Source organism: Schistocerca gregaria, chromosome 1 (assembly GCF_023897955.1).
Source record: "Schistocerca gregaria isolate iqSchGreg1 chromosome 1, iqSchGreg1.2, whole genome shotgun sequence".
In the NCBI taxonomy this organism is placed as follows: domain Eukaryota; kingdom Metazoa; phylum Arthropoda; class Insecta; order Orthoptera; family Acrididae; genus Schistocerca; species Schistocerca gregaria.
Window position 1 is genome coordinate 319,260,464 of NC_064920.1, and position 26,196 is coordinate 319,286,659.

The 26,196-nt window shown below is 44.9% G+C and overlaps 1 protein-coding gene across 1 annotated transcript in view; it reads left to right on the top strand.

Moving 5' to 3' along the window:
• Positions 1–26,196, top strand: part of LOC126343426 (tachykinins) — a 955,942-nt gene that overhangs the window by 889,989 nt on the left and 39,757 nt on the right. Inside the window, exon 2 of the mRNA XM_050001936.1 lies at positions 13,652–13,988. Coding sequence (XP_049857893.1) covers positions 13,653–13,988 — 336 coding nt within the window. The 5' untranslated portion in view covers position 13,652. The remainder of the gene's footprint in view (positions 1–13,651; positions 13,989–26,196) is intronic.

Sequence of the window (26,196 nt, forward strand, 5' to 3'; positions counted from 1 at the left end):
TCGAGTCTCGGTTCGCCACAGTTTTAATCTGCCAGGAAAGTTTCGTATCGATTTTTGTTCTTTAACAATTATTTCACAGCGCAAGCTACCCTGCGACAACTTTGCAAGCTTTTCGGACTGTTTGCGACCACCCAGTACACCGATAAAATTCTCTCGGGTTTCCAGCCACGTCCAGTGGTTTAAAATCCACGAACTTTCGACCGAGTACTCCTCGGCTATTGTCAAGTGATGATTTTCATGTGGTTGTTGCTACCATCCTTATGTAGCCGCACTATTGCCTGTGACCTCACAGGTTGAGCGAATCAGCAATGAACAGGTACATTACATGACTAACACTGTTCAATACTGCTCCTGTTCAATGAACAAATAGTTTAACTGATCACAATGGAACCTGCATAAAATATGATTATATAGTTCACATCTGGAAACCTTCCATTATTTGTATATAATATTTGTTTGTGTCGTATTGGAATTTATTCCACGTAATTTTACTTCTCGTTTCGACCTATAAATTATTTTCATCCCTCGAGCAAAGATATGTGCCCATATTCTCTATGTAGTGATTGTAGCTTAACATCTCTACTAATCTAACGTCTTTAAAAATGTTGTTTTTCTTGCTTATGTAAAGCCTGGCAATGCTTTGAAACTGTTTAACGTGTGTGCTACCATAAACAGCGAATGGTGTGTGTTTAAGCAGTTTCCAGAGAATTTAACAGCAATCCCATACTGCATCTGCCAAAATGTGTTAAATTTAGAGAGTATAACACATATACGCGACGTATTCATCGTTCAGAAAAAGAAACCACATACGTTTCTGCCACATTTCACGTTTTAATAACTTTTCAATCATTCCATGCACGTTTCTCTCAAGGTCGACAAGAAAGAAAAGGCTTCTCGGAAATTTACCGAATTTTGTACGAAAAAAATTTCTGTTTGCCTCCGAGCACAAAGTAATAATGATTACAAAATGAGGCTCCAGCAGGAAAGCAAGAAACCTGCAAGACCCATCAGAAGACGGATTTGTAATAAATCCGAAATGGGTAATGGTTTCCTTTAAATAAAATTTTTAAGACTTAATTGTTGCTGTTTGTAGTTTTAGGTTATATACATTATAACTGTACTACAGCCACGGTCGGAAAGGGAAAAGACGCTGAAGAATCCGGCCACATCACTTTTTTTAAAAAAAGGAAACGTTCCGATATGCGTCTCAAGTACCTTAGGGAAGCCACGGAAGATCAAAATGTGATGACCAGACTCGGATTTCAACTGCTGTCCTCTCGGAAGAGAATCCAGAATCTTACTGGCACAGACGCGTCATGTTGGTCGTTGGACTTCGCCGCTCTCTCTTACAAGCGACCAGGTATTCTTCATACTTTATCATCACATTCACCACGACTCACAACATTCGAATTCGGAATATCACATATCAGTAATAACTTCAAATTTCTTGCAAATAAATACTATGTGAATAAAGCTGCATAAATATGCAGGCAAACCGTGACAGCATTTGAATGTTGTATACAGACAGACAACAAAATACCACTAACACTGTGTCAACACAGAAAACAATGCCGACCCCGTAGGGAAACCGGGCAAAGTTTGTCTCTCCTATGTTAATACCCGTGCTACCAGAACATCCCTTGCTTATATACTTACGCCAATCCAATATAAGAAATTCAGCCGCTGAATACGCTGTAGAAATGTAATATGTGCGTCCTAATCGAGGTCCTGCGCTAATGCGAAACATACGGAGGAATGCCTTTCAGTGCCCAGCTCGAATTACTGGCCGCACACAAAATTTGTTCCACTCTCCGAGGGACGCATATACTATAGGGTGGTTTGATTGGTAGATTTCTATGAAATAATGAAACATTTTTGTTATGCCTCCTTGTTTGGTAAGCCTGTTTATTCCAAGGATCGTATAAGGAATTTCAACAACGTACAGTCTATAGTTCACTTTTGACGGCTTTCTAAATTAGTCGGTATGTCGACTGCGATTTAAAATGGAGGAAACCGAGTTTCGTGCTCTTATTAAACATTTTCATACGAAGATTTGGACCGCCGCGCAAATGAAAACAAAATGGACCAAGTGTATATCCCTCAAAGGAGACTATGTATAGAACTAATGTGAGTTGTTTACAAAACAAACATTTTTCCTGCTTTTTACCAGAGTTATCAAACTACTCTCATATTTTCTTTCAGCTAGGTTCCTTCTTCCTGCTTCCACACTCAGTTTGCTAAAACAACATGCCCCTAAATAACAAGAATGTTATGCTACTCATGTTCTCCATCTGCGCCAGCGTGGAATGCTTTGTCTAAACGTGCAGCTCCGTAAAATTTCCATTTAAATTGTAGTCCATGACGTCTGTTATCATTACGACGTGATTTCTCTCTTTAATAACACCGCTTAAGCTGAGGGCCTCAACCTGCGCTTCTAAAGAGACGAGCCAGTGTTTTTAATCCAATACGTGTCTCTGCTCGGCGCTAAGCTCGGCTGAAAGCCGAAGTTAGTATGCTAATTTTATGTACCCTGCAGAACAGGGAGCAGGACAAGAAAATTCTATTCACGATGGGACGTGCCCTTTCCCTTCTAGCAGATTCAATCCAACATCCTCATAAAAAAGGAACATAGTAATGTCGAGTGTTTAATCCAGATTTTTAAATTTTATACCCCTTTCTGTGCGAGAAATGGTTTTGTCCTACATTAGTTGTCCCAGTGAAATGTGTAAGTAACGTGACAAGAGCCTAACTGAAAGAATGAATTTATAAAACTCTTTTCTTTCTTAATCTTGTATGACCCTTCAATGTACGAGGGCTATTCGGAAAGTAAGGAACGATAGGTCGCGAAATGGATACCAAAGTGAAAATCAAATTGTTTTATTTGCAACGGTTAGCTACACCTTCCAGCTACTTCTCTACACAGTCGCCGCTCAAAGTTAGACATCTGTCGTAGCGTAGTACCAACTTTTCAATTCCCTCGTTACAGAAGACAGCCGCCAGTGCTTTTCGACAATTTTCTACTCTGGACTGCAGGTCGTTGCCTGTGTCAAAATATTGTCTTCATAGCCAGCAGTTCATTTGAGCAGACATCAACCTCAAGGATAGCCAATTACGGGCTGTACTTTGGGTGATCAAACACTTCCCATCAAAAAAGCCGCAGGAGCATCTTCATTGCGTTCATTGCCCCTGCAGAGTGCGGCCGAGGATTGCCGTGTAGAACGAACCGCATGACAGTTATGTTACGTGGATTGCATAGCTTCAGGCGACATCTTTCACCAGGCCCTCATACTTGGCGGGAGACGCTAATTTCTAGCCATCTTCGCGTTCTCACTGTGACCTCAGAACTAAAAAGAGCGACATGATGCGATCGACGGTCGTATTAGACACAGCGCTTCACACATCTGAGCGAAGATTCATCAGATTTTCACTGTATTTTCCATTTCGCGACCGATCGTTCCTTACTTTCCGAATAACCCTCGTAATCAGTATTTTCATCAGTTAAGGTTCAAATGTTTCAAATGGCTCTGAGCACTATGGGACTTAACATCTGAGGTCGCCAGTCCCCTAGAACTTGGAGCTACTTAAACCTAACTAATCTAAGGGTATTAGTTAAGGGATCTGTCCTAGACTCTGCGCTCCCAAAATTGATCTACGCCTTAAATAGAAAAAAAATTATTTCACTCGTATTTCAGCAATTCAGACACTGTTAGAAAGAACTGGCTAATAAATCTTGGAGACAGGCTTCTGGTAAACTGCAATGCAGACACCACGCTAGTGCAACTAGTTCTGGAGTGTTGTTCTATTGTTTGGTGTCCTTACCAACTACGCATACAAAAACACATCGAAAAAATTCATAGGCTCATAACAAGCCGGTGAATCCAATACCGAATTGTAACAGAAATACTCAGAGAACTGAAATGGCGATCCTTGAAAAAAAGATGGCCTATTTCTCACGAAACTTGGATAAATTACAAAACATGTATTCGACGATGACAGTGCGACTATGACCCTGGCATCATCGTACATACACTCCTGAAAATTGAAATAAGAACACCGTGAATTCATTGTCCCAGGAAGGGGAAACTTTATTGACACATTCCTGGGGTCAGATACATCACATGATCACACTGACAGAACCACAGGCACATAGACACAGGCAACAGAGCATGCACAATGTCGGCACTAGTACAGTGTATATCCACCTTTCGCAGTAATGCAGGCTGCTATTCTCCCATGGAGACGATCGTAGAGATGCTGGATGTAGTCCTGTGGAACGGCTTGCCATGCCATTTCCACCTGGCGCCTCAGTTGGACCAGCGTTCGTGCTGGACGTGCAGACCGCGTGAGACGACGCTTCATCCAGTCCCAAACATGCTCAATGGGGGACAGATCCGGAGATCTTGCTGGCCAGGGTAGTTGACTTACACCTTCTAGAGCACGTTGGGTGGCACAGGATACATGCGGACGTGCGTTGTCCTGTTGGAACAGCAAGTTCCCTTGCCGGTCTAGGAATGGTGGAACGATGGCTTCGATAAGGGTTTGGCTGTACCGTGCACTATTCAGTGTCCCCTCGACGATCACCAGAGGTGTACAGCCAGTGTAGGAGATCGCTCCCCACACCATGATGCCGAGTGTTGGCCCTGTGTGCCTCGGTCGTATGCAGTCCTGATTGTGGCGCTCACCTGCACGGCGCCAAACACGCATACGACCATCATTGGCACCAAGGCAGAAGCGGCTCTCATCGCTGAAGACGACACGTCTCCATTCGTCCCTCCATTCACGCCTGTCGCGACACCACTGGAGGCGGGCTGCGCGATGTTGGGGCGTGAGCGGAAGACGGCCTAACGGTGTGCGGGACCGTAGCCCAGCTTCATGGAGACGGTTGCGAATGGTCCTCGCCGATACCCCAGGAGCAACAGCGTCCCTAATTTGCTGGGAAGTGGCGGTGCGGTCCCCTACGGCACTGCGTAGGATCCTACGGTCCTGCGTAGGATCCTACGGTCTTGGCGTGCATCCGTGCGTCGCTGCGGTCCGGTCCCAGGTCGACGGGCACGTGCACCTTCCGCCGACCACTGGCGACAACATCGATGTACTGTGGAGACCTCACGCCCCACGTGTTGAGCAAATCGGCGGTACGTCCACCCGGCCTCCCGCATGCCCACTGTACGCCCTCGCTCAAAGTCCGTCAACTGCACATACGGTTCACGTCCACGCTGTCGCGGCATGCTACCAGTGTTAAAGACTGCGATGGAGCTCCGTATGCCACGGCAAACTGGCTGACACTGACGGCGGTGGTGTTCAAATGCTGCGCAGCTAGCGCCATTCGACGGCCAACACCGCGGTTCCTGGTGTGTCCGCTGTGCCGTGCGTGTGATCATTGCTTGTACAGCCCTCTCGCAGTGTCCGGAGCAAGTATGGTGGGTCTGACACACCGGTGTCAATGTGTTCTTTTTTCCATTTCCAGGAGTGTATTTTCTAGAGACTACAATGATAAGAACGACAAGGGCATGTACAGAGGCATATCAAATCAAAGTATATCCATACTTGGTAGGAATCCTGCAAGGTCCTAATGGAGGTAGTTTCCCATTGTCTTTCACCGGTCTGCTATGAAGCGTCAAGCGTGCATATGTGCCGTGTAGATGGCATTCATGAGTGCTTGTGCAGCTTTGATTTTGTTGGGGGTGTGTTTTTATGGATGAAGGAAAGCGAGAGATGAAAACCTCCCTTCTAATAGCTTAACGTCCACACCCGACAGATGGATTACCATCTACAGTCTCACATGCTCTCACTTCATGAGACGCTGTGGAAAGTCTTGGAATTTAATCAGGGGCACTGGAGCGAAAATTGATATTCAGAAACATTACGCCGCAACTACAGAGGCTCATAGATAGTCGTTTTTTCCTCGCTCAATAAACGAATGAAATAGGATAGAAAATCGATTATTTCGAAATGGCATACCCTTAGCGACATCTGCCGGGGTAGCTGTGCGTGTTAAAGCGTCACTTCTGAGATCCAATCCGCACGGTGGATTGACGACGAGGGTCTGTGTGCCGGCCAGCTTGAATTTGGCTTTCATCCTACTTGGTGAATATCGGACTGGTACCCACGTCTTGTCTCATAGTTACACGATTCGCAAACGTTTTGGAAACTTTTGCTGATTTTCGCTTGAATACCACTGCAAGCAGACAGTTGGGGTACATACATTTTGTCCCAGGGGGATTGAAGGGGAGGGGGGTAATGAGGCGGGGGGGGGGGGGGAATCCGGCCACCTCTTAAACTAATCATGACATATTCGTGCTAATAATCATTCCGAGACTGCGTTGATGAGAAACAAGGCAGGAAAAAAAGAAGAAGACGATGTACCCTTTGCCATGGACTGCATGTCTTGCAAGTTTCACGCATCAGGAGAAGCTCCAAGCTACACAGACGATGCAGGGTATGTCAGTACGCTGTATGCTGACATTTATTGTACGAGGGTGATCTCGAAAGTAAGGTCTCCTATTTTTTATAAGTACATTGACCTGTTTACTTCTACAGTGGTTTACATCAGTTTACATCTTGAACATGTAGCAAATTTTCAACATAATCACCATTTCTGCCGATGCAGTTTTGTAGACACTGTGGCAGTTTTTGTATGCCCATGTCATACCAGCTCGCCGCCATGGTGTTTAGAAAGTTATGAACCTCTTCTTTCACCTCGTCGTCGGAGCTGAATCGCTGGGACCACAGTTAACGCTGACAGGTACTGAAAAAACTTAAAGCGACAATTCAGAACCGGAGAAGAGGAATTTTGAGCAAGGGCGTACACATTCTCCATGACAACGCTCGCCCGCACATCGCTCGCAAACAGTTGCTCTCCTGCAACAGTTTCAGTGGACCATAATATACCACTCACCCTACAGTCCTGACTTGGCGCCCTGTGATTATCACCGGTTCCATAGATTAAAAGAACATTTGGCCGGAAAGCGATTCAGCTCCGACGACGAGGTGAAAGAAGAGGTTCATAACTTTCTGAACAGCATGGTGGCGAGGTGGTATGACATGAGCATACAAACCTGCCACAGTGTCTACAAAAATTCATCGACAGAAATAGGGACTATGTCGAAAAATAGCTAAATGTTCAAGCTGTAAGCTGATGTAAACCATTACAGAAATAAACAGGTCTACGTACTTGTAAAATAATAGGAGACCTTACTTTTGGGGTTACCCTTGTACCACGAGTGTTCTGGAGATGGTCGCTTAGTCAACTGAAGTTAGATACCACATTTTTTTGTTTTATAATGTACACGGTCTAGAGAAATGTAATTTTTTTGATTTTTTTAAAATATTAAGATCTCTATATTGATTACTTTCTCCTTCTCTGAGAATGTAAGATGTAGCTAATAGTCTGTAGAGCAAGGATGTCGCACTTGCAGGTAAAGGAAAATTCCTTGCGACCAGTTTCCTATAGAGCATTGGGCTTCTTTGTACTTACTTCATACCTATATCATATGATTTAGATCAGTCTCGTTTGATTATGATCATAATTTCCAGAAAGCGGGCCTTTTAGTACGACAATGTGTAGAGTAACATCCCTGCCCCAGCCTCCTAAGAAATATGGACGTCACATGAGGTTTCCTTAGCTTGACAATCGATCTATAATCGACGAGAAGTTGTTGGCTATATGACCACTAGGTGTATGCCCTTATGTTGCTGAGGTACACGCCATTTACGGATCCAGTTGCAGTAACCAGCTTTCTTTTCATAGGTTTGAAATCAGTATGAGGTACTGATGTTGGAGGGACGCGTCCTTCTGTAATACTTTTTTTTAGCTAGAAGGTCGACTGTTTCGTTATGGAAAATGCGTGATGTTCTTTCATCTGGTGGTGGTGGTGGTTAGTGTTTAACGTCCCGTCGAGAACGAGGTCATTAGATACGGAGCGCAAGCTCGGGTTTGGGAAGGATGGGAAGGAAATCGGCCGTGCCCTTTCAAAGGAACCATCCCGGCATTTGCCTGAAACGATTTAGGGAAATCACGGAAAACCTAAATCAGGCTGGCTGGAGACGGGATTGAACCGTCCTCCTCCAGAATGCGAGCCCAGTGTTCTTTCATCTGTATCAAATGTACAACTATGTAATTCTTCTTTGATTTTGTGATGAGCTCCAGCGTATTCAAAATATATGTAGTCCTACCTGTAGAACCTTGGATTTTAAACTTATGCAAAACGAGTTGGGAGTCCTCGAGTACCAGGTGGATATAATCAAAGTGAAGCTGCCTCACGGAGGTCCAGTGTGTGCTACAAATATCGTATGGCAGCGAAACTAGGTAAATATTCTGTTGCGTTAATGCGGAACCGATTGACGCTGGAAAACAAATTAGTTCTGATCGTGGCCTTCAGGTGCAAATCTGGCGCTGTACTCTGTTTATACGACAATATAACGTCCGCAGCATCATTTGACGAGCTATAACGTGAGTGAACAATATGGCTATCGAGAAGAGAAGCGATGCGCTATTAGTGTAACTTCTGTGAACAGCAGCAATTACAGTGCTGCATTGAGAGAATACCGCCGACTGAAAGGTCTGACGAGGGATGATATTAAACGGATTAAAGAAGGTGATAAGGAAATACGAAAACACAGTGAACTTGTTGTGGCACCTGGAAGAGGAAGGCGTCCTAACCTGGTGGATGGTGTAACTGACCATTTAACAAGTGCCCGTGTAATGCTTGTGCTCATGCTGTCTGACGATAACTGCCTATCTCGTGGTCGACAGTACCAAAGTTTGCTGTTTATTTTATACTGGTAAGCCTATAAGGTCCAGCAGAAACATCATGATTTGCAGCAACGTTCAAAATTTCCTGTTCTGTTTCTGGCACCAGATCGAAGGTGATGGCATGTGGCAGGGCAACATTCTATAAACTGACGAGACGCATTTTACACTATAGCGTGCGTAAGTTCCGGATTTGGGATAATGTTAAACAGCGTGTAACCTCCCAACAGATAAAATACATATATCATTGACATTCAGTGTAACCTCCCAACAGAAGAAATCTGTATAACATTCCGTAACCTCGCAATAGTTTATTATTCCGTAGCCTCGCAATAATAACGTGACTAATCTCTCAATAAAATTTTGCCTCACATATAACCTTTCAATAATTAGCTGAGTGTGAATCGAAACTGGTAAATTTGGACGTCAGCAGTGCTGCGTCATGGTCCTGAAAGATCATTCTGAATAAATTGAAACTTTTTACCTCAATGAAGTCGCCGGATAACGCGTATATATTTATACCTATAATACCTACAATAAATTTTTCTGCCACAGCCCAGTGCAATGCTGGCCGCAGGATTTGTCATGTATAAAAAGAAACAGCTGATTTTTCTTTACGTTAATCGGGATGACCATGGATTGCAGAAATTAGTAAATTCTTTAAATTCTGTCGAATGATTGTCGAAGAGTTAATTTTATAAAAAGATTATTATTAAAAGGTTTTTTTAAACATTCACATGGGATTTGATATAACAATAGTACAAATTTTGTTGTAACAAACTACATATGCGCGCGGCTGCTTTTACCTTATACTACACTCCTGGAAATTGAAATAAGAACACCGTGAATTCATTGTCCCAGGAAGGGGAAACTTTATTGACACATTCCTGGGGTCAGATACATCACATGATCACACTGACAGAACCACAGGCACATAGACACAGGCAACAGAGCATGCACAATGTCGGCACTAGTACAGTGTATATCCACCTTTCGCAGCAATGCAGGCTGCTATTCTCCCATGGAGACGATCGTAGAGATGCTGGATGTAGTCCTGTGGAACGGCTTACCATGCCATTTCCACCTGGCGCCTCAGTTGGACCAGCGTTCGTGCTGGACGTGCAGACCGCGTGAGACGACGCTTCATCCAGTCCCAAACATGCTCAATGGGGGACAGATCCGGGGGTGGGTCTGACACACCGGTGTCAATGAGTTCTTTTTTCCATTTCCAGGAATGTACATCGCACAGGCACCGCCATGGCTCCCCACGACCAGTCCCGCCAACTCCATGGACCAGACTGCTAGCTGCTACTTACTCCTACTGACACTGCTCTTACTGCAGCCAACACTGCTCTCTGGTCTGCGATTCTCTTATAACTTACATATCGCAGGCAGCGAGTGAGCAATCCATCGAAATTACATTTGCTCGACTGCACTAGCAACAAACTCCTTAGTCATGGATCTCTTACCTAACCCTCCACTGGGGGGGGGGGGGGGGGGTCAAAAATATGTCACCAAGGGGACTGAAGTAGCCACATGTGGTTGTGTGCTGTGTATTCACGAACGTCTTTATTCTCTGTCTGTTCTTCTTTGTAGAGAATACACCCATAGTATATGCCAGGTGTATCGTGATGCTTGCAAGTTATCGAGACCTCCTTGAACATCATGTGATTCGTGCTTTGGAAGAGCGCAGCTGTGTGGAATCTCTGTTTTCATGCAAAATGGAGCAAAATCTCATGTTGTTCGCCGAGTGCAAAGTCTGCTTAATGCAACGTGTTATCTCCAGAGGTTTTACAGATGCATGGCCTGCAAGGTATTCTGATCTGAATGTATGTGATCTTTGGCTCTGGGGATACCGAAAAGAACGTTACTTATGTTCCATCCATAGTGTTGAAAGCAGCTGTTGATCACGTCGTTTTGCGGATGCAGCAACTCGTCGACGTCACCGGTGTTCTCGTTGAACAAATTGTGTGACTGGTGGTTAATAATAGAATTAACATTATGTCATTCTCACTTGTTTGACCTTTTCTGCTGGTGTCCTGTACCTAATCCTTTACACATGGAAACATTTCAATACGTCTTCTTTGCATTCACAGCGCCGGATATAACCTGTTGGCCACTTTTATAACTAATTCTTTCCAAATGTGCGTCGGTTCCGCATTAACGCTTCAGAATATCTACCAAATTGCACTGCCGCAAGGTAATTACAGCCCACACAGGGCTCTTGTGAGTAGCCACATTTCCCTTGTACGAGGGTCACTCCAAAAAAATGCACACTATTTTTTTAAAATCCATCTTTTATTTTTTTACAGTGTGTATATACATCCTTTAGGAACAATATTTTCATTTCTCCACATAATTTCCATCCCTCTCAACTGCCTTACGCCGTCTTGGAACCAGCGACTGTATACCCGCACGATAAAATTCTGAATCAACCTATTGGAGCCACTGTTTCGCAGCGTGCACAAGCGAGTCATCATCTTCAAACCTTGTTCCGCGAAGAGAGTCTTTCAGTTTCCCAAAGAGATGATAGTCACATGGAGCCAGGTCAGGACTGTAAGGTGGGTGTTTCAGTGTTGTCCATCCAAGTTTTGTGATCGCTTGTATGGTTTATTGACTGATATGTGGCCGTGCTTGTCATGCAATAGCAAAACATCCTTCTTTTGGCTTTTGCAGTGTCATCACATATGCATCAGAATTGATGGTGGTTCCACTTGGCATGATGTTCACAAGCAAGAGTCCTTCGGAATCGAAAAACACCGTACCCATAATGTTTCCAGCAGAAGGTGTGGTTTTGATTTTTTTTTTCTTGGATGAATTTGTAAGATGCCACTCCATTGATTGCCTCTTCGTCTCTGGTGAAAAATGATGGAGCCATGTTTCATCACCTATCACAATTCTTCCAAGAAATTAATCTCCACCATTCTCGTACTGTTCCAAAAGTTTGCTGCATACCGTTTTTCTTGTTTCTTGTGAGTCACTGTCAACATCCTGGGAACCCACCTGGCACAAACCTTTTTAACACCAACACTTTCAGTATTCTGCAAACACTTCCTTCCCCTATCCGAACGTAGCGTGACAATTCGTTCATTGTGATTCGTCTGTCAACAGTCACCAATTCGTTAATTGTCTGCACATTGTCTGGAGTGTGTGCAGCACGAGGCCTGCCGCTGCGAGGACAATCCTCAATATTGCCGTGCCTGCTTTCATAACGTAACCTACTTGCCCACCGACTAACTGAACTGCGATCGACAGCAGCATCTCCATACACCTTTTTCAACCTCTTGTGGATGTTTACCACTGTCTCGTTTTCACAGCACAGGTATTCTATGACAGCACGTTGCTTCTGATGAACGTAATTTTTTTTCCTTTATTGTATTTCAATTCCCCATCGGGGCGTGCTGGCAGCAGCATATGCGCTGCTCTTCAGCCGAAAGACAAACAATAGAAGACATTTAAAAATACACAAAGGAGAAAACATGGAGATCATAGATATAAAAAAGGGGGAACATCATGGAAGGCAATAGACAAAGAAGGGAAATAAAAACTGTAAAAAAGTAGCGCACACATAAAAACCACACACTAGGCCAATTAAAAGAACACAAGGCACAGTATGACCAGAGCATAAAAGTATCGACGGATGGCGTAGCACATAACAAACACTGACAGTGACACTAAGTACAAGGCCAGCACACAAATAAAATCACACCTCTTGGTGCACAGGAGAAACAACACAAAACACAACACTGACGTGGCATACTGACGATGATCAAAATGGAGGATCTGATATGCGCAAGAAGATGAGGGAGACCGGAAGAAGGGAGGGAGGGAGAGGGGGTAGATGTGTGGGGGGCGCGCTAAATAGGGCCAGGTAGGGAAGGATATGGGAGGGAAAGAGGCAATGATGGGGTGGAGGGTCCCAGGGGGAAAAATCCGCTCTGGGAGAAGGAGGAGAGAGGAAAAAGGGAGCCCTGCGGAGGGGGGGAACAAGGCCAGGTTATAGTTGGAAGGAAGGGTAGATGTCACGGCGAAGTTCGTCATCCGGGAGGGGGAGGCGCTGGAAATTGCCCTAATGAAGGAGATGGAGGGTGTGGAGGTGAAGAGAGGGAGGGATACAGCGATAGAGGCGAGACAACGGGCGGGGGATTTAGAGGAAGGAGGAAACCAGACGGTGGGGGGGATCAAGCCTGCAGACAATGTAAAGTATGCGGAGATGTTGGAGGGACAGGAGGAGGTGGGGGAAGGGGATGAGTTCATACAGGAGCCGTGTGGCGGAAGGAAGGCAGATACGGAAGGCAAGGCGGAGCGCATGGCATTCGAGGATTTGGAGGGTCTTGTAAAAGCAGGTGGGTGCGGAGATCCAGGCAACGCTGGCATAACAGAGGATAGGATGGATGAGGGATTTGTAGGTGTGGAGGATGGTAGAAGGATGCAATCCCCATGTCCAGCCAGATAGGAGTTTCAGAAAGCAGAGGTGGGAATGGGCTTTCTGTCGATGGTCTGTAGGTGAGGGGTCCAGTTGAGGTGTCAGTCGAGGGTGAGACCAAGGTATCTCAGGGTGGGGGTGAGCTGGATGGGACCACCATAAAGAGTGAGGTAGAAATCATGGAGATGAAAGGAGCGGGTGGTGCGGCCTATTATGATTGCCTGACGAACATCAAGCAGCCATGCTGTGACGGCGCCATTCATGGGAACAAGTTGAACTAAGTTTGAAAACAAGCGGGAAGGATGTATCTAAGCACTGTAAAACTTTGATACATGCAGAATGAAAACTGTATTTTTACAAAAATAGTGTGCACATCTTTTGGAGTGACCCTCGTAGCTACCCTGTAGGCAGGTGCTGTTGTAACCGCGATGTTGCCACCGGCAGCCGCCTGAGTGTTCCGGCGCGTGTTTTTGCAGCATGTGCCGCGTGGGCGCGCTGCTGCTGATGGCGGCGCTGGTGGCGTGTGAGGGCGCCGCGGGCCAGGGCCCGGACGCGGGCGAGCAGCGCGGCCCGGCCGACGCCGCCGCCTTCCTGCGCATGCGCGCTGCCGGCGGCGACGGCGACGGCAAGGACGCGCTCCTGGAGAAGCGTGCGCCGCTGCTCGGCTTCCACGGCGTGCGCGGCAAGAAGGACGACCTGGACGAGCTGGGCAAGCGCGCCCCCTCGCTGGGCTTCCACGGCGTCCGCGGCAAGAAGGACGACGCCGACGACGACGACGGCTTCGACAAGAGGGCGCCCCTGCGCGGCTTCCAGGTGAGCCGCAAAGAGCTACACCGCAAGCGACAGCTTGAATTGTCGGCAAGAATCTCTCTTCACCTTTTATAAGAAGTGAGTTTATGTAGTGACCCTTGAGTTAGTATACTGACAGTGGGGGAGGGGGCCGATGGGGGCGATGCCAACAAAGTCACTTGAAAACAGCCGTCTTGAAACTCACGTCAATACCGTTCACAGACGAAGAACGCCAATAACAAACATATGAATGTAACTAGCAGGTCTGCTCCTGCGAGGATAAACAAAGTTGCACCTACAGCATACGCTAAGGATCTAATGAAGACTGACTCAGTCTCGGAACTGCTACAAATGGTATTATACTCAGCATCAAATTTGGTTTAATGTTTCATTAATTTTATTCCATTGTACTTACAGCTATTTCATGTCATCCCTTGGTATAGGAATACATCTGAATGAATAAAATATTAATAACACCATAATTTTCTATTATTTACGCAGGCTGGTTACTTAGAGTCTGCCAGTTAATGGTGGCAAATCATCAATTTTTTATTCGTCAATCACCGAGGAGTGCACGACTGCCAAAAGCCAAACTGAGCCGGGTTTGCCACGACAGTTCATCCTGCTTTTTACGTCGATATAAAGCCCTACTGCCCGAGCATCCATTTTATGCATTGGTGATGAGGAGCGTAGGAAACGATGCGGGAGACCCGCACCGCCGACTTGGCAAGGTCCTATCGGAGGTCCTCCGACCGTAATGGTGATGAATCATGATGATGAAGACAACACAACACCGAGTCATCTCGAGGCAGGGAAAATCCCAGACCCCACCGGGAATCGGACCCGGGACCCCGTGCGCGGGAGCGGGAACGCCACCACAAGACGACGAGCTGCGGACTTTTATGCATTCATATGCACAAAGACACAAATTCTACAGTGTAACATAAAATGACGCATTCTTAAAAGTATGGGTTCGAATTATAAATACTGGTTAACCCCTCTTGCCCTGAAAATCAATAATCGTTCTTTGCTGGAAATCAGAGAAGTGAGCGACATGGGTGCATTCTGCCATTTCTCGTAGAGAGGACGTACTATATAAAATCTCATACGGGAATAACTTTTCCAGTTACGGTCTATTTCCGTGTCACAAAGGAAAAATCGACTGAGCTTTTTAACTCTCTTGTCAGTTTTGACGGTGTTCTTGTCGTATTCGGGCATGACAGACTTCAAACATTGCTCTAGTTCTTTTTGGTTTTTTTTGGGGGGGGGGGGGGGGGCGGGAGACGAGTTCCTATGAAGCTATGTTTTTGAGACTCTGTACAGTCAGAGGAAGACCTAGCTGCGCAGGTTGCGAGTGCTGCAAAAATGATTTACCACTAGCCGAATGTTTGCGTTCTAGTCTTTCAAACTTGCGTATACGAGATGGTCACAGTAACATTATTCAATAGTGATGATCAGCTGTAGGCGTTTTTTCTCGTCTGTTGATAGCACTTGAGATAGCAGTGGCCAAGAAGATGCTCATAGCGCTTTTATTATTGTGGAATCTAATTAAAACTTAAACAAAGAAACTAGTAACTTTACAGCTTTAAAATATCACAGTTATGAAATCAAAACGCTTTTATTTAAAGAGATATTTGCACACAAAATGAAAGAAAAAATATGGTAGAGAAACACCGTAAGATATGCACATGCATACTAAAATGCTGCTGGTAAATGCACAAATGTTACTTTGTCATAAAATTCTGCCAAATAATAAAAACGGTAGTTACTCTCTTGATTTCACTCTCCCTCTTCCATCTCACACTCCTAATTTTACACGACTGTACACTGCTTGTTACGTGAAAAAATAGTCCCAGTATGTAGTTGTACCTATCACTCGCTATGAAATTTGTGGTTATAAGACGTCCGCTATGAGATCCAGTTTCGTTATTTATGACAGGTATCTCACAGATATGTTTTCTGGAACAAAAACTGACTTATTGCACGACCTCAACCTGTCGTTCAATCTCGGCAGAATATACCTTCGGAATGCTTAACTAACTTAAAAAATGCTGTAAAGCTTTATCACGTTAAAACAATGGTATTTTGGGAAACACGTTATGTTGTTATAAAAAAAACTTTTGAAAGTGGTCCATTGCAAACAAAAACTAGACAAAAAGATAAAGAAAAAAACTGAGAATGATAGATTAGCAGGGCACTACACTATGTGATAAAAAGTATCCAAACACCCCCATAAACATACTTTTTCATATTGAGTGCATTGTGCTGCCACCTACTCCATATCAGTGACCTCAGTAGTCACTACATATCGTGAGAGAGCAGAATGGGGCGCTCCGCGGAACTCACGGGCTTCGAAAGTGGTCAGGTGATTGGGTGTCTCATGTGTGATACGTCTGTACGCGAGATTCCCACACTCCTAAACATCCTTAGGTCTACTGTTTCCAATGTGATAGTGAAGTGGAAACGTGGAGAGACACGTACAGCACAAAAGCGTACAGGGACCGACCTCGTCTGTTGACTGACAGAGACCGCCGACAGTTGAAGAGCGACCGTCTTGTAATGCGTAACGTGTAATAGGCAGACATCTATCCAGATCATTACGCGGGAATTCCAAACTGCATCAGAATCCACTGCAAGTACTACGCTAGTTAAGAGGGAGGTCAGAAAACTTGGATTTCATTGTCGAGCGGCAGCTAAACGCCAAACGACGCCTCGCTTGGTGTATGGAGCGTAAAGGTTACGTTGTTTTGGCAGGAGACCGAACAGCAAGGTCATCGGTGTCATCGGATTATGGGAGCATGGGGAAGGAAGTCGGCCGTGCCATTTTCAAAGGAACCATCCCGGCATTTGCTTGAAGCGTTTTAAGGAAATCACGGAAAATCAGGATTGCCGGATGCTGGATTGAACCGTCGTCCTCCCGAATGCGAATCCAATGTGCTAACCACTGTGCCACCTCGCTCGGTAAACATCGTAAACATTGGACGATTGAACAGTAGAAAAATGTTGTGTGGAGTGACGAATCACTGTACATAATGTGGTGATCCGATGGCAGGGTGTGGGTATGGCGAATGTCCGGTTAACGTCATCTGCCAGCGTGCGTAGCGCCAACAGTGAAATTCGGAGGCGCTGGTGTTATGGTGTTGTCGTGTTTTTCGAAAAAAATGGCTCTGAGCATTATGGGACTTAACATATATGGTCATCAGTCCCCTAGAACATAGAACTACTTAAACCTAACTAACCTAAGGACAGCACACAACACCCAGTCATCACGAGGCAGAGAAAATCCCTGACCCCGCCGGGAATCGAACCCGTGTTTTTCATGGAGGGGGCTTGCACCCCTTGGTGTTTTGCGTGCCACTATCACAACACAGGCCTACACTGATGTTTAAAGTACCTTCTTCCTTCCCACAGTGGAAGAATAATACGGGGTTGCCGATTGCATCTTTGAACACGATCGAGCATCTGTTCATAGTACACACCCTGTGGCGGAGTGGTTACACGACAATAACTGTAATGGACTGGCCTGCACAGAGTCCTGACCTGAATCCTATGGAACATCTTTGGGATGTTTTGGAACGCCTACTTCGTGCCAGGCCTCACCGACTGATATCGATACCTCTCCTCAGTGCAGCACTCCGTGAAGAATGGGCTGCCATTCTCTAAGAAACGTTCCAGGACCTGATTGAACGTACGCCTGTGTAAGCGGAAGCTGTCATCAAGGCTAAGAAAGGGCCAACACCATATTGAAGTTCAACATTATCGATGGAGGGCACTTGTAAGTCATTTGTAGCCAGGTGTCCGGATACTATTGATCACATAGTGTATCTATGAACAACGCGAAAGAAATCATCAGGTAAAACAAGCATCAACAATATAAGTAAACGCATTATGTTAGGTACGGTGGGAACGGATGTATTGCGAATACTGATATTAGCTTTTACTAGTTATATGTGAGATCACTCAATGCAACGTATACGTAATACATTCTCCCAAAGAGTACTGAATCGGCGAGCAACAAAGGCACCTTTCATGTCGATCTCCTTTTTGGCAGTTTTCCTGATTTGCATATAGCCACTACGGAACCCGTGCGCTTATTTTGCTGCGCGCATTGAAAATGAATCATACGAAATCCTTTGAAGATGTTTTTTCAGTATGTGCCTAAGTGAATGTTTTGATACAGGGACCCCGGTGATGAGAAGCATCTATACCTACATTCAAGAAGCAACTTTACTGCACGTGGCGGAGTTATTCCTGCTGCCTTCATCATTTTCCCACTTTGCTGCTCCAATAGAAATTCATCCTCGGAAGAATTGAGTTCGACAACATCTCTATTTTATTTGGTTTTACTGTCATGAGTTAGCTGGGAGGAAGAAATGCATTACGTCTCCCCCATAAGTATACGATCTCGAAATGCAAAATGCTTCTCTACCGGTATATTTGGAGGATCATCTATATGACGCCCTCGCGCTTACTAAAACCGTGATAACGCGGGCTGCTCTTCTTCACATCATCTCAGTCTTCCCTGTCAACCCCAACTGTTAAGTGCCGTCGGCCGCGGTGGTCTAGCGGTTCTAGGCGCTCAGACCGGAACCGCGCGACTGCTACGGTCGCAGGTTCGAACCCTGCCTTGGGCATGGGTGTGTGTGATTTCCTTAGGTTAGTTAGGTTTAAGTAGTTCTCCAAGTTCTAGGGGACTGATGACCACAGATGTTAAGTCCCATCGTGCTCAGAGCCATTTTTGTTAAGTGTACCACTCGAACAGTACTCGACAATCAGTCTAACGAGGGTACAATAAGCTACCTCCCGATTCTTCTAAAGGATCTCTGTCGGGTATCTGCTCTGTCTCCAACTAAACAGCGCAACAAAATTAAATGAGCACTTTTTCGAAACCGCATAAGTCCCAGCCACTGCGACGCTGAAGTTTGAAATTTGGCTCAATGGTGCCTACAATCTTCCACTGTAATCGTACAAAAGCGCGGGTCATTTGACTTCACCTTCGGATTTAACGATGCTTCGAGCAGCAAGGTGTCGGCACATGCAAAAAAAGGCAACACCTGATAAATTCTTGTGGCGTGTAAGGGTGGTTAATGATGTCACATTGGCACCAAATTTCACAAAAATTCAGCCTAGTGCCACAGTGGGCGTGTCACGCTTTGGGAAAGTCATCACAGTCCCTCTAGCCCACATTTCACCGCTTCTTTCGAGCCCCTGCGATGGAGACCAAAACCTCGACGCCCAGAATTGAAACCACGCGGAGGACGAGGACCCATTTCAGACGCATCGATGCTGACAATCGGCACGAAAGAGTCGCAGGCGATGGCAAGAAGGGCGTCAAAGAAACTACCCCTTAAGCTGAGGCGTTGCCCCACACGTTTCCCGCTCCACAACGACAGTCCGCAGTGTGATGAGTAGCGAAATGTTCTTCCCAACATTTGACACTGTCGACACCCTCGGATATTTCAACCCTTCTCTAAGGACTTTGTGGGGCTGCATCCCCATCGAACGTGATCACACCCGTTTGTAGCACAGCGAGACCACAATTTTTGCTCTCTTGCAATGGATGGAACCACTGGGAACCGTTGCAAATCATTCGACGAAATTTGAACATGATACGAAGCAGAAAAGGGTGCTTATCATAGGGAGTATGCGACATTGATACATGTGTGAATAAAACGACAAAGTCTCCCCCTAAAAACGGCCACTCCGGCGAGCCCTCGGTGGCGCTGGCCTACATTTCTTGCGTATTTCAAAATTATACCTGTAGAGACAGAACCTGAAACAAGAGCCCTAGGCGCCTTCAGGCAGCCTTCACTGTTGCTCTTTCGCCGCCAGAATGGTGCCCTTGAGCGTGATAGTAGGCCATCCGGAATCGGAGAGAGTAGAAGGGGTTGCCAGCCTGCAAGCACCTAGGACTTCACCTTGGATTGTGTCTGCACGGGTACCTTTTTACAATCCTCAGTAAAGGAGGTTGGGTGTCAACGACACTTTTCCCGAACTGGTGAGTCTTAGAGAGACCCTTTGCCGATGGATAAGTTTTATAATTTTGTATGTAGGTCTAATAAAATTAAAAATTACTGACAAATAAATCGCCTGCTTTAGCGACGTGTGGTGTCTTTCGCCCGCCATGATACTGAAAGCAGTGCCAAATGTGCAACCACAACAGGGGGGTATCTGTGGAGTGGACAAACACTCCTGAAGAGTGGCAGTAGCCTTTTCATTACTTGCAAGGGCAACAGTTTGCATGATTGGCCGATTTAACCTTATAACGAAACCGAGATGGCCTTGCTGTGCTAGTACTGCGGACAGCTGAAAGCAAGGAGTAACTATAGGTGTTATTTTTTCCCAGAGGTACGGATAAATGATGACATCCTCTCCAGGCGGGGACTACTCGGTTGTATGTCGTCATAAGGAAAAACAAAACTCATTCTACAGGTTGGAGCAAGGGATGTTAGGTCCCTTAATGGGACAAATACACTAGGAAATTTAAAATAGAATATGTTGAAGTAAGTGGGAATTGGTGAAGTTGGGTAGCAGGAGGAACAGGACTTTTGGTCAGTTGAGTACAGTATTATAAATACATAATCAATTAGGGGTAACGCAGAAGTAGATCTAATAATGAAAAAGCAAATAGGAATGCAGGTAATCTACTACGAACAACGTAATGAGCGCATTGTCCTAGCAGAGCTAGACGCGAAGCAGACACCTACGGCAGTAATACAAGTTTATATACCAACTACGTCCGCAGACTATGAAGACACTGAAGAAACGTACGATGAGATAAAAGAAATTATTGAAACAGTTAAGGGAGAGGAGAATTTAACTGCTGGGGTCCGGAATTCGACAGTAGAAAGAGAAGGAAAAATAGTAAGAAGATATGGACAAGGGAAAAGAAATGAAAAAGAGAGCCATCTGGTTCAAGAGTCATTAAAGAAGGTTGTGTACGTGGAAGAGACCTGGAAAACTGGAAGGTTTCAGTTGATTATACAGGGTGTTTCACAATTCATGCTACAAACTTCTAGAGGTTGTAGAGGAAAATTAGTAGAACAAGTTTCACGCAGGAACCCATGTCTGAAAACGTCATCCAACGACGTTACAGAGCGACGAAGTTATAGACGTCGTCGCCTGTAAATGTATGTACATACAGGTGAACTCGTGATGATATGACAAACTTTCAATGATGATGGAGAAGAATACATGTATCAACTTGCATTAAGGGTCCCTGTACCGTCAACGAACGAGTCGAAAGTTATAAGCGGAAAACGTTCTGATAATTCTGATAGTGGAGTATGTGTACCGGTACTGTTGTTGCTAAGATTGTATGGTACGCAACTTTCAGATGAGGTAGCATTGACCACAAAAAGGAAAAAAAAGGCAGGAAACATGGGCTCTAAAACGCAAGCCTTAAGAACTATGAGCACTTGTTCCATAGAGAGATGTGTTCCACGGTACGGAAGGTGAACAATTATTCATACCTCATCAGGTACGCATTTTGAAGCCCAAGTTTACTAGACAATTTTTCTTGTCTTGGTCCATATTACCATATCTGAAAATTGCATATCCTACATTCTTTGCAACATGTATTCCACTGCCAGATGTATCAGGATGATGTGGTCTACTAAGTCCGCTCAACAACCTCTGGAAGTGTGTAACATGAATCATGAAATACCTTGTATAATGGTGAAGCAGAGATTTCAGTGTCAGGTTTTAAACTGTAAGACATTTCTATGTAAACTATGACTACACTTTGTTGGTTACGACATTTATGTAAAAACTGAAGAAATTGCATAAACGTGGGAAGTTAAAATGAGACTTGGGTAAGTTGAAATAATCAGAGATCGTCGAGCGTCTCAGAGGAGGCATTAGGGAACCATTGACTGAAACAGGGAAAAGGAATACAGAAGGAGACAAATGGATAGCTTTGATAGATGAAGTAGTGAAGGCGACACAGGATCAAATAGGTAAAAAGATAAGTCCTAGTAGAAATCCTCGAATAGCACAGCAGATACTGAATTTAGTTGATGAAACGGAAAAAAATTACAAAAATGCAGCAAATGAACCAGGCAAAATGAATGCAGGCGTCTAAGAAAGGAGACTGACAAAAAATACCAAATGACTAGGTAGAAATGGCTAGAGGAGAAATGCAAGGGTGTAGAAGAATGTATAATTAGGAGGGTGGTAGATACTATCTAAAGATGCCTTTGGACAAAAGAGAAACAGCTATATGAATATGAAGAGCTCAGATAGAAAACCAGTACGAAGCAAATGGAGAGCAAGCAGATGCAGATGGGATGGGAGATGTGATACTAATAGTCTTCTGCCACACCTTAGTAGACGTGACGCCACCAGCAGTCGGCCAGCGGATTCGCCCTGAAGATGGCCCCTGCGATGGGCTGAAACCGGTCGGCACTAAATAAATAAAAAACGCGATTAAGACTGTTTTCTTAATACTATGTTGAAGAGGATTGTGATGAAAAATAAGAGGACGGCAACTGCAAAAGTCAGTGCACAAATGAATGTCGTACTCGAGAACACTGTGAGCATCAAAACAACGCGAAAGGAGCTCCATAACCAGGGAATTGCAGGGCGAGCTAGAACTCCAAAACCACTCATCAGTGATGTAAAGGTCCGCAACAGGAAAACGTGGTGCCGGACCATAAAACATGGGCTAGAAGCAATAGAAGATAGTCATTTCTTCGAATGAGTCTTGTTTCACACTGTTTCCAACTTCTAGCTGAGTTTACGTCCCAATATCATCGAGCCTTACTGGTCTGCTTTGGAGAGAAGGGTGCGTATTGCTATCCACCTTCCTCGTCCTTACCTGAACTTGCCATTATTTTGAAGAGAGATTACTATAGGATTTCCTTCAAAACCATACAGCACGTGTATTTATCCATTCCGAGACGACTGCAAGCTAAAGGTTTTCCTGTGTTGTATGAGCCATGGTAATGTGTTTATGGTGCTTCTCTATTCTTGTCTGTTCCCTATAGCCTTCTCGCTCCGCGGGTTATACGCTGTAATCAAAGTTCCTGGAAGATTAAAACTTTCAGACTTTCGATAAAAGCGCTGTTACCATTTTAACTGACAGAGAACCACGTATGTGAGATGCTAGGTGAGGTTAGATTAGGGATGTTATGTTTAAAGAAGAGAAATAATGAGAAAATTCAGACTTACAAATCAGTCTTGACTCCAAGCTCTTATGAACCAATAAACCTCAACCTATCCGCATGTCCAGAGAAGACGAACGGCTAGCCCAGCTGTGGTGTTTAAGACGAACCTGTGTCACAGGGAGAAAGTCTCGCCGAAGTTTGCCTGATGGCGTGGACTATTTACTGGCTAGCAGGTGAGTGGTGGTCCGCCTGTCGAAGCTGTCACACGGGATACGTACGACCTGTGGCAAAACTGTGCGGCTGGTCCCGGCGGAGGTCAGAGTCCTCCCTCGGGCATGGCTGTGTTTGTTTGTCCTTAGGATAATTTAGGTTAAGTAGTGTGTAAGCTTAGGGACTGATGACCTTAGCAGTTAAGTCCCATAAGATTTCACAAACATTTGAACACACACAACCTCTGGCAAAATGTCTGAAGTGAATACCTTTGTAGTACTAACTGGGAGTTTTCTCAGTCCGTAAGAACAACTCTTTCCAATTTGATCCTTTCAAGATAGGCCGCGCCAGCGCCAAGGCCTCGTCACAGATGCCTGAAGAAGCCTTGACTGGAGACCGCACATAGGATTCAGAGAACGTTGCAAGTAAAACAGCACCACAGCTACCAGCCTAAAAAATGCAAAGCTTCATGCTAGTAAGCAGCCCGTCAGTAAGCGGAGCATGCCTCGGAGCCTCGGTGTGAGCCAAGTTAACTTGCGTGCACGAACGCGGCGAGTTCGCAGGGTTGCTGCCGTAGAGTGCTCCACTCCAATGCTTCACATGAATTCTAGAAATTAGAAGCTTACTCTGAAACGTCCCCTTTGAACAATTATACATGACTGTGGCTGTTGATATACTTTCCGGGATGTGAGGTCGTGGTCCAAGAACTTATTCTGCTCCTTACGTTTCGTCCAGGATTACGCTGGACTTCCTCAGAGGCGCTGCTCCGCTGAGTCTTGCCGACTGACAGTCGGCAAGACTCAGCGGAGCAGCGCCTCTGAGGAAGTCCAGCGCAGTCCTGGACGAAACGTAAGGAGCAGAAAAAGTTCTTGGACCACGACCTCACATCCCGGAAAGTATATCAACAGCCATGTCACCCGGTCGTGAAACCCTTCATTCTACATACATGACTGTGCTTAAACTGACACATATTATTTTTATAGCGCAACGCAATCTGACTTTCAAAAATCCCTACAAAAGAATGGCCCTGACTAACATTAACCTATACCTTTCACAAATCACTTACCTCACAAAAATCTTGGTTACTCGAACTACTGCACTACAGCGAGCGCCACTACTGCCAGCTAAATAAAAGATTCAAACTACGGAAGGCACTAACTACTGATAGGCATAGTTAGCAAATGAAAGATTTTAATAGAGAACAAACAATGTATTTACCTGAACAGTCATAATATATATAGCAGTTCATGACATCCAGTCTTACAAATTTCAAAACTCCGCCATCTCTCTCCCCACATCCACCTCTGCTGGCGGCTCACCTCCAACTGGGCAACGCTACGCCCTGTTAACATCCAGCTGCCCTACACTAAATGGCGAGTATTACAACAATGCCAACCAGCCACTGACTGCACACAGCACAGCCATTGATTTTTCATACAGAGCGCTATGTGGCGTTACCAATTTAAAAAAACCTAAACAGTCTACTTACAACTTTTTCGAATGGCAGTGGAAACGACTGAGAGAAACTGCATTCCTCCCATTTACAAGTTCATGTGGCCGTAATCTGCAGACCTGCATTCACAACCAAGTTGCCGACCGATAATGATCAGAACATACTTCGATGTTACATCGTGTGAATTATGACATACCAAAGTTGTTAGGGTTTGTTTGCTATATAATTCTTGAGGCAACTCGTAACACATCAACTTCTCAAATCTTCGGACTATTGCACTGGAAATTGTGTTTGTTTTCTGGATTGCGAATTTCTGGCAAGTTAAGCCATAGAAAAATACTAACAAGGGAAGCTCCCCATCGCACCCCCCACAGATTTAGTTATAAGTTGGCACAGTGGATAGGCCTTGAAAAACGGATCAATCGAGAAAACAAGAAGAAGTTGTATGGAGCTATGAAAAAAGTAAGCAAAATATACAAACTGAATAGTCTATGCACAAGATAGGCATACATCTAGGAGCCTACGTGCTCAGGAGCGCCGTGTTCCCGTTGTTAGCATGAGCAACTGCGGAACGAGAGGTCCTTGGTTCAAGTCTTTCTTCAAGTGAAAGTTTTATTTTCTTTATTTTTTGCAAAGTTATGATCTGTCCGTTCGTTCATTGACGTCTCTGTTCACTGTAATAAGTTTAATGTCTGTGTTTTGCGACCTCACCGCAAAACCGTGCGATTAGTAGCCGAAACGACGTGCCTCTCCAATGGGAACCGAAAACATTTGATCGCAAGGTCATAGGTCAACCGATTCCTCCACAGGGAAACACGTCTGATATATTATATACGACACTGGTGACGGCATATTCGTCACATGACAGGAATATGTTGTCGACCCACCTAACTTGTACCCTTGGCGAATGGGTAAAAAGATTCTTCTACCTTGCCCGATTCAGGTTTTCTTGTCGATGTGATAATCACTCCCAAAAAGTGATGAAAACATAAGAGTTTGTCACATAAACTGCAACAAATGAATGCAACAGTTTCACAGTCGCACAGTTTTCCCTGTGCTCTGTCAAAACATAAGTTTTTAATTTTTTCAAATATTTCCCTGTGTAGACTGTCAAATCCTGCATATGTCCAAGCAAATCTGAACATGTCCTGGAATGATGGAGAGCGAAGTTGATTATGTGTGAGTGCCTGAACTTTGATAATTGTGTGAAAATAAAAAATTAAAAATTTTACTTGAGGGAAGACTTGAACCAAGGACCTCTCGTTTCGCAGCTGCACACGCTAAACACGGGACCACGACGCCCTTACGTTTACATTGTCCTTGATGTTGCTTATCTTCTACATGGACTACTCGGTTTGTATATCTTGCTTATTTTCTCATAGTTCCACACAACTTCTTCCTGTTTTCGCGACTGATCTATGTTCAGTTTTTCAAGGCCTATCCACTGTACCAACTTATAACT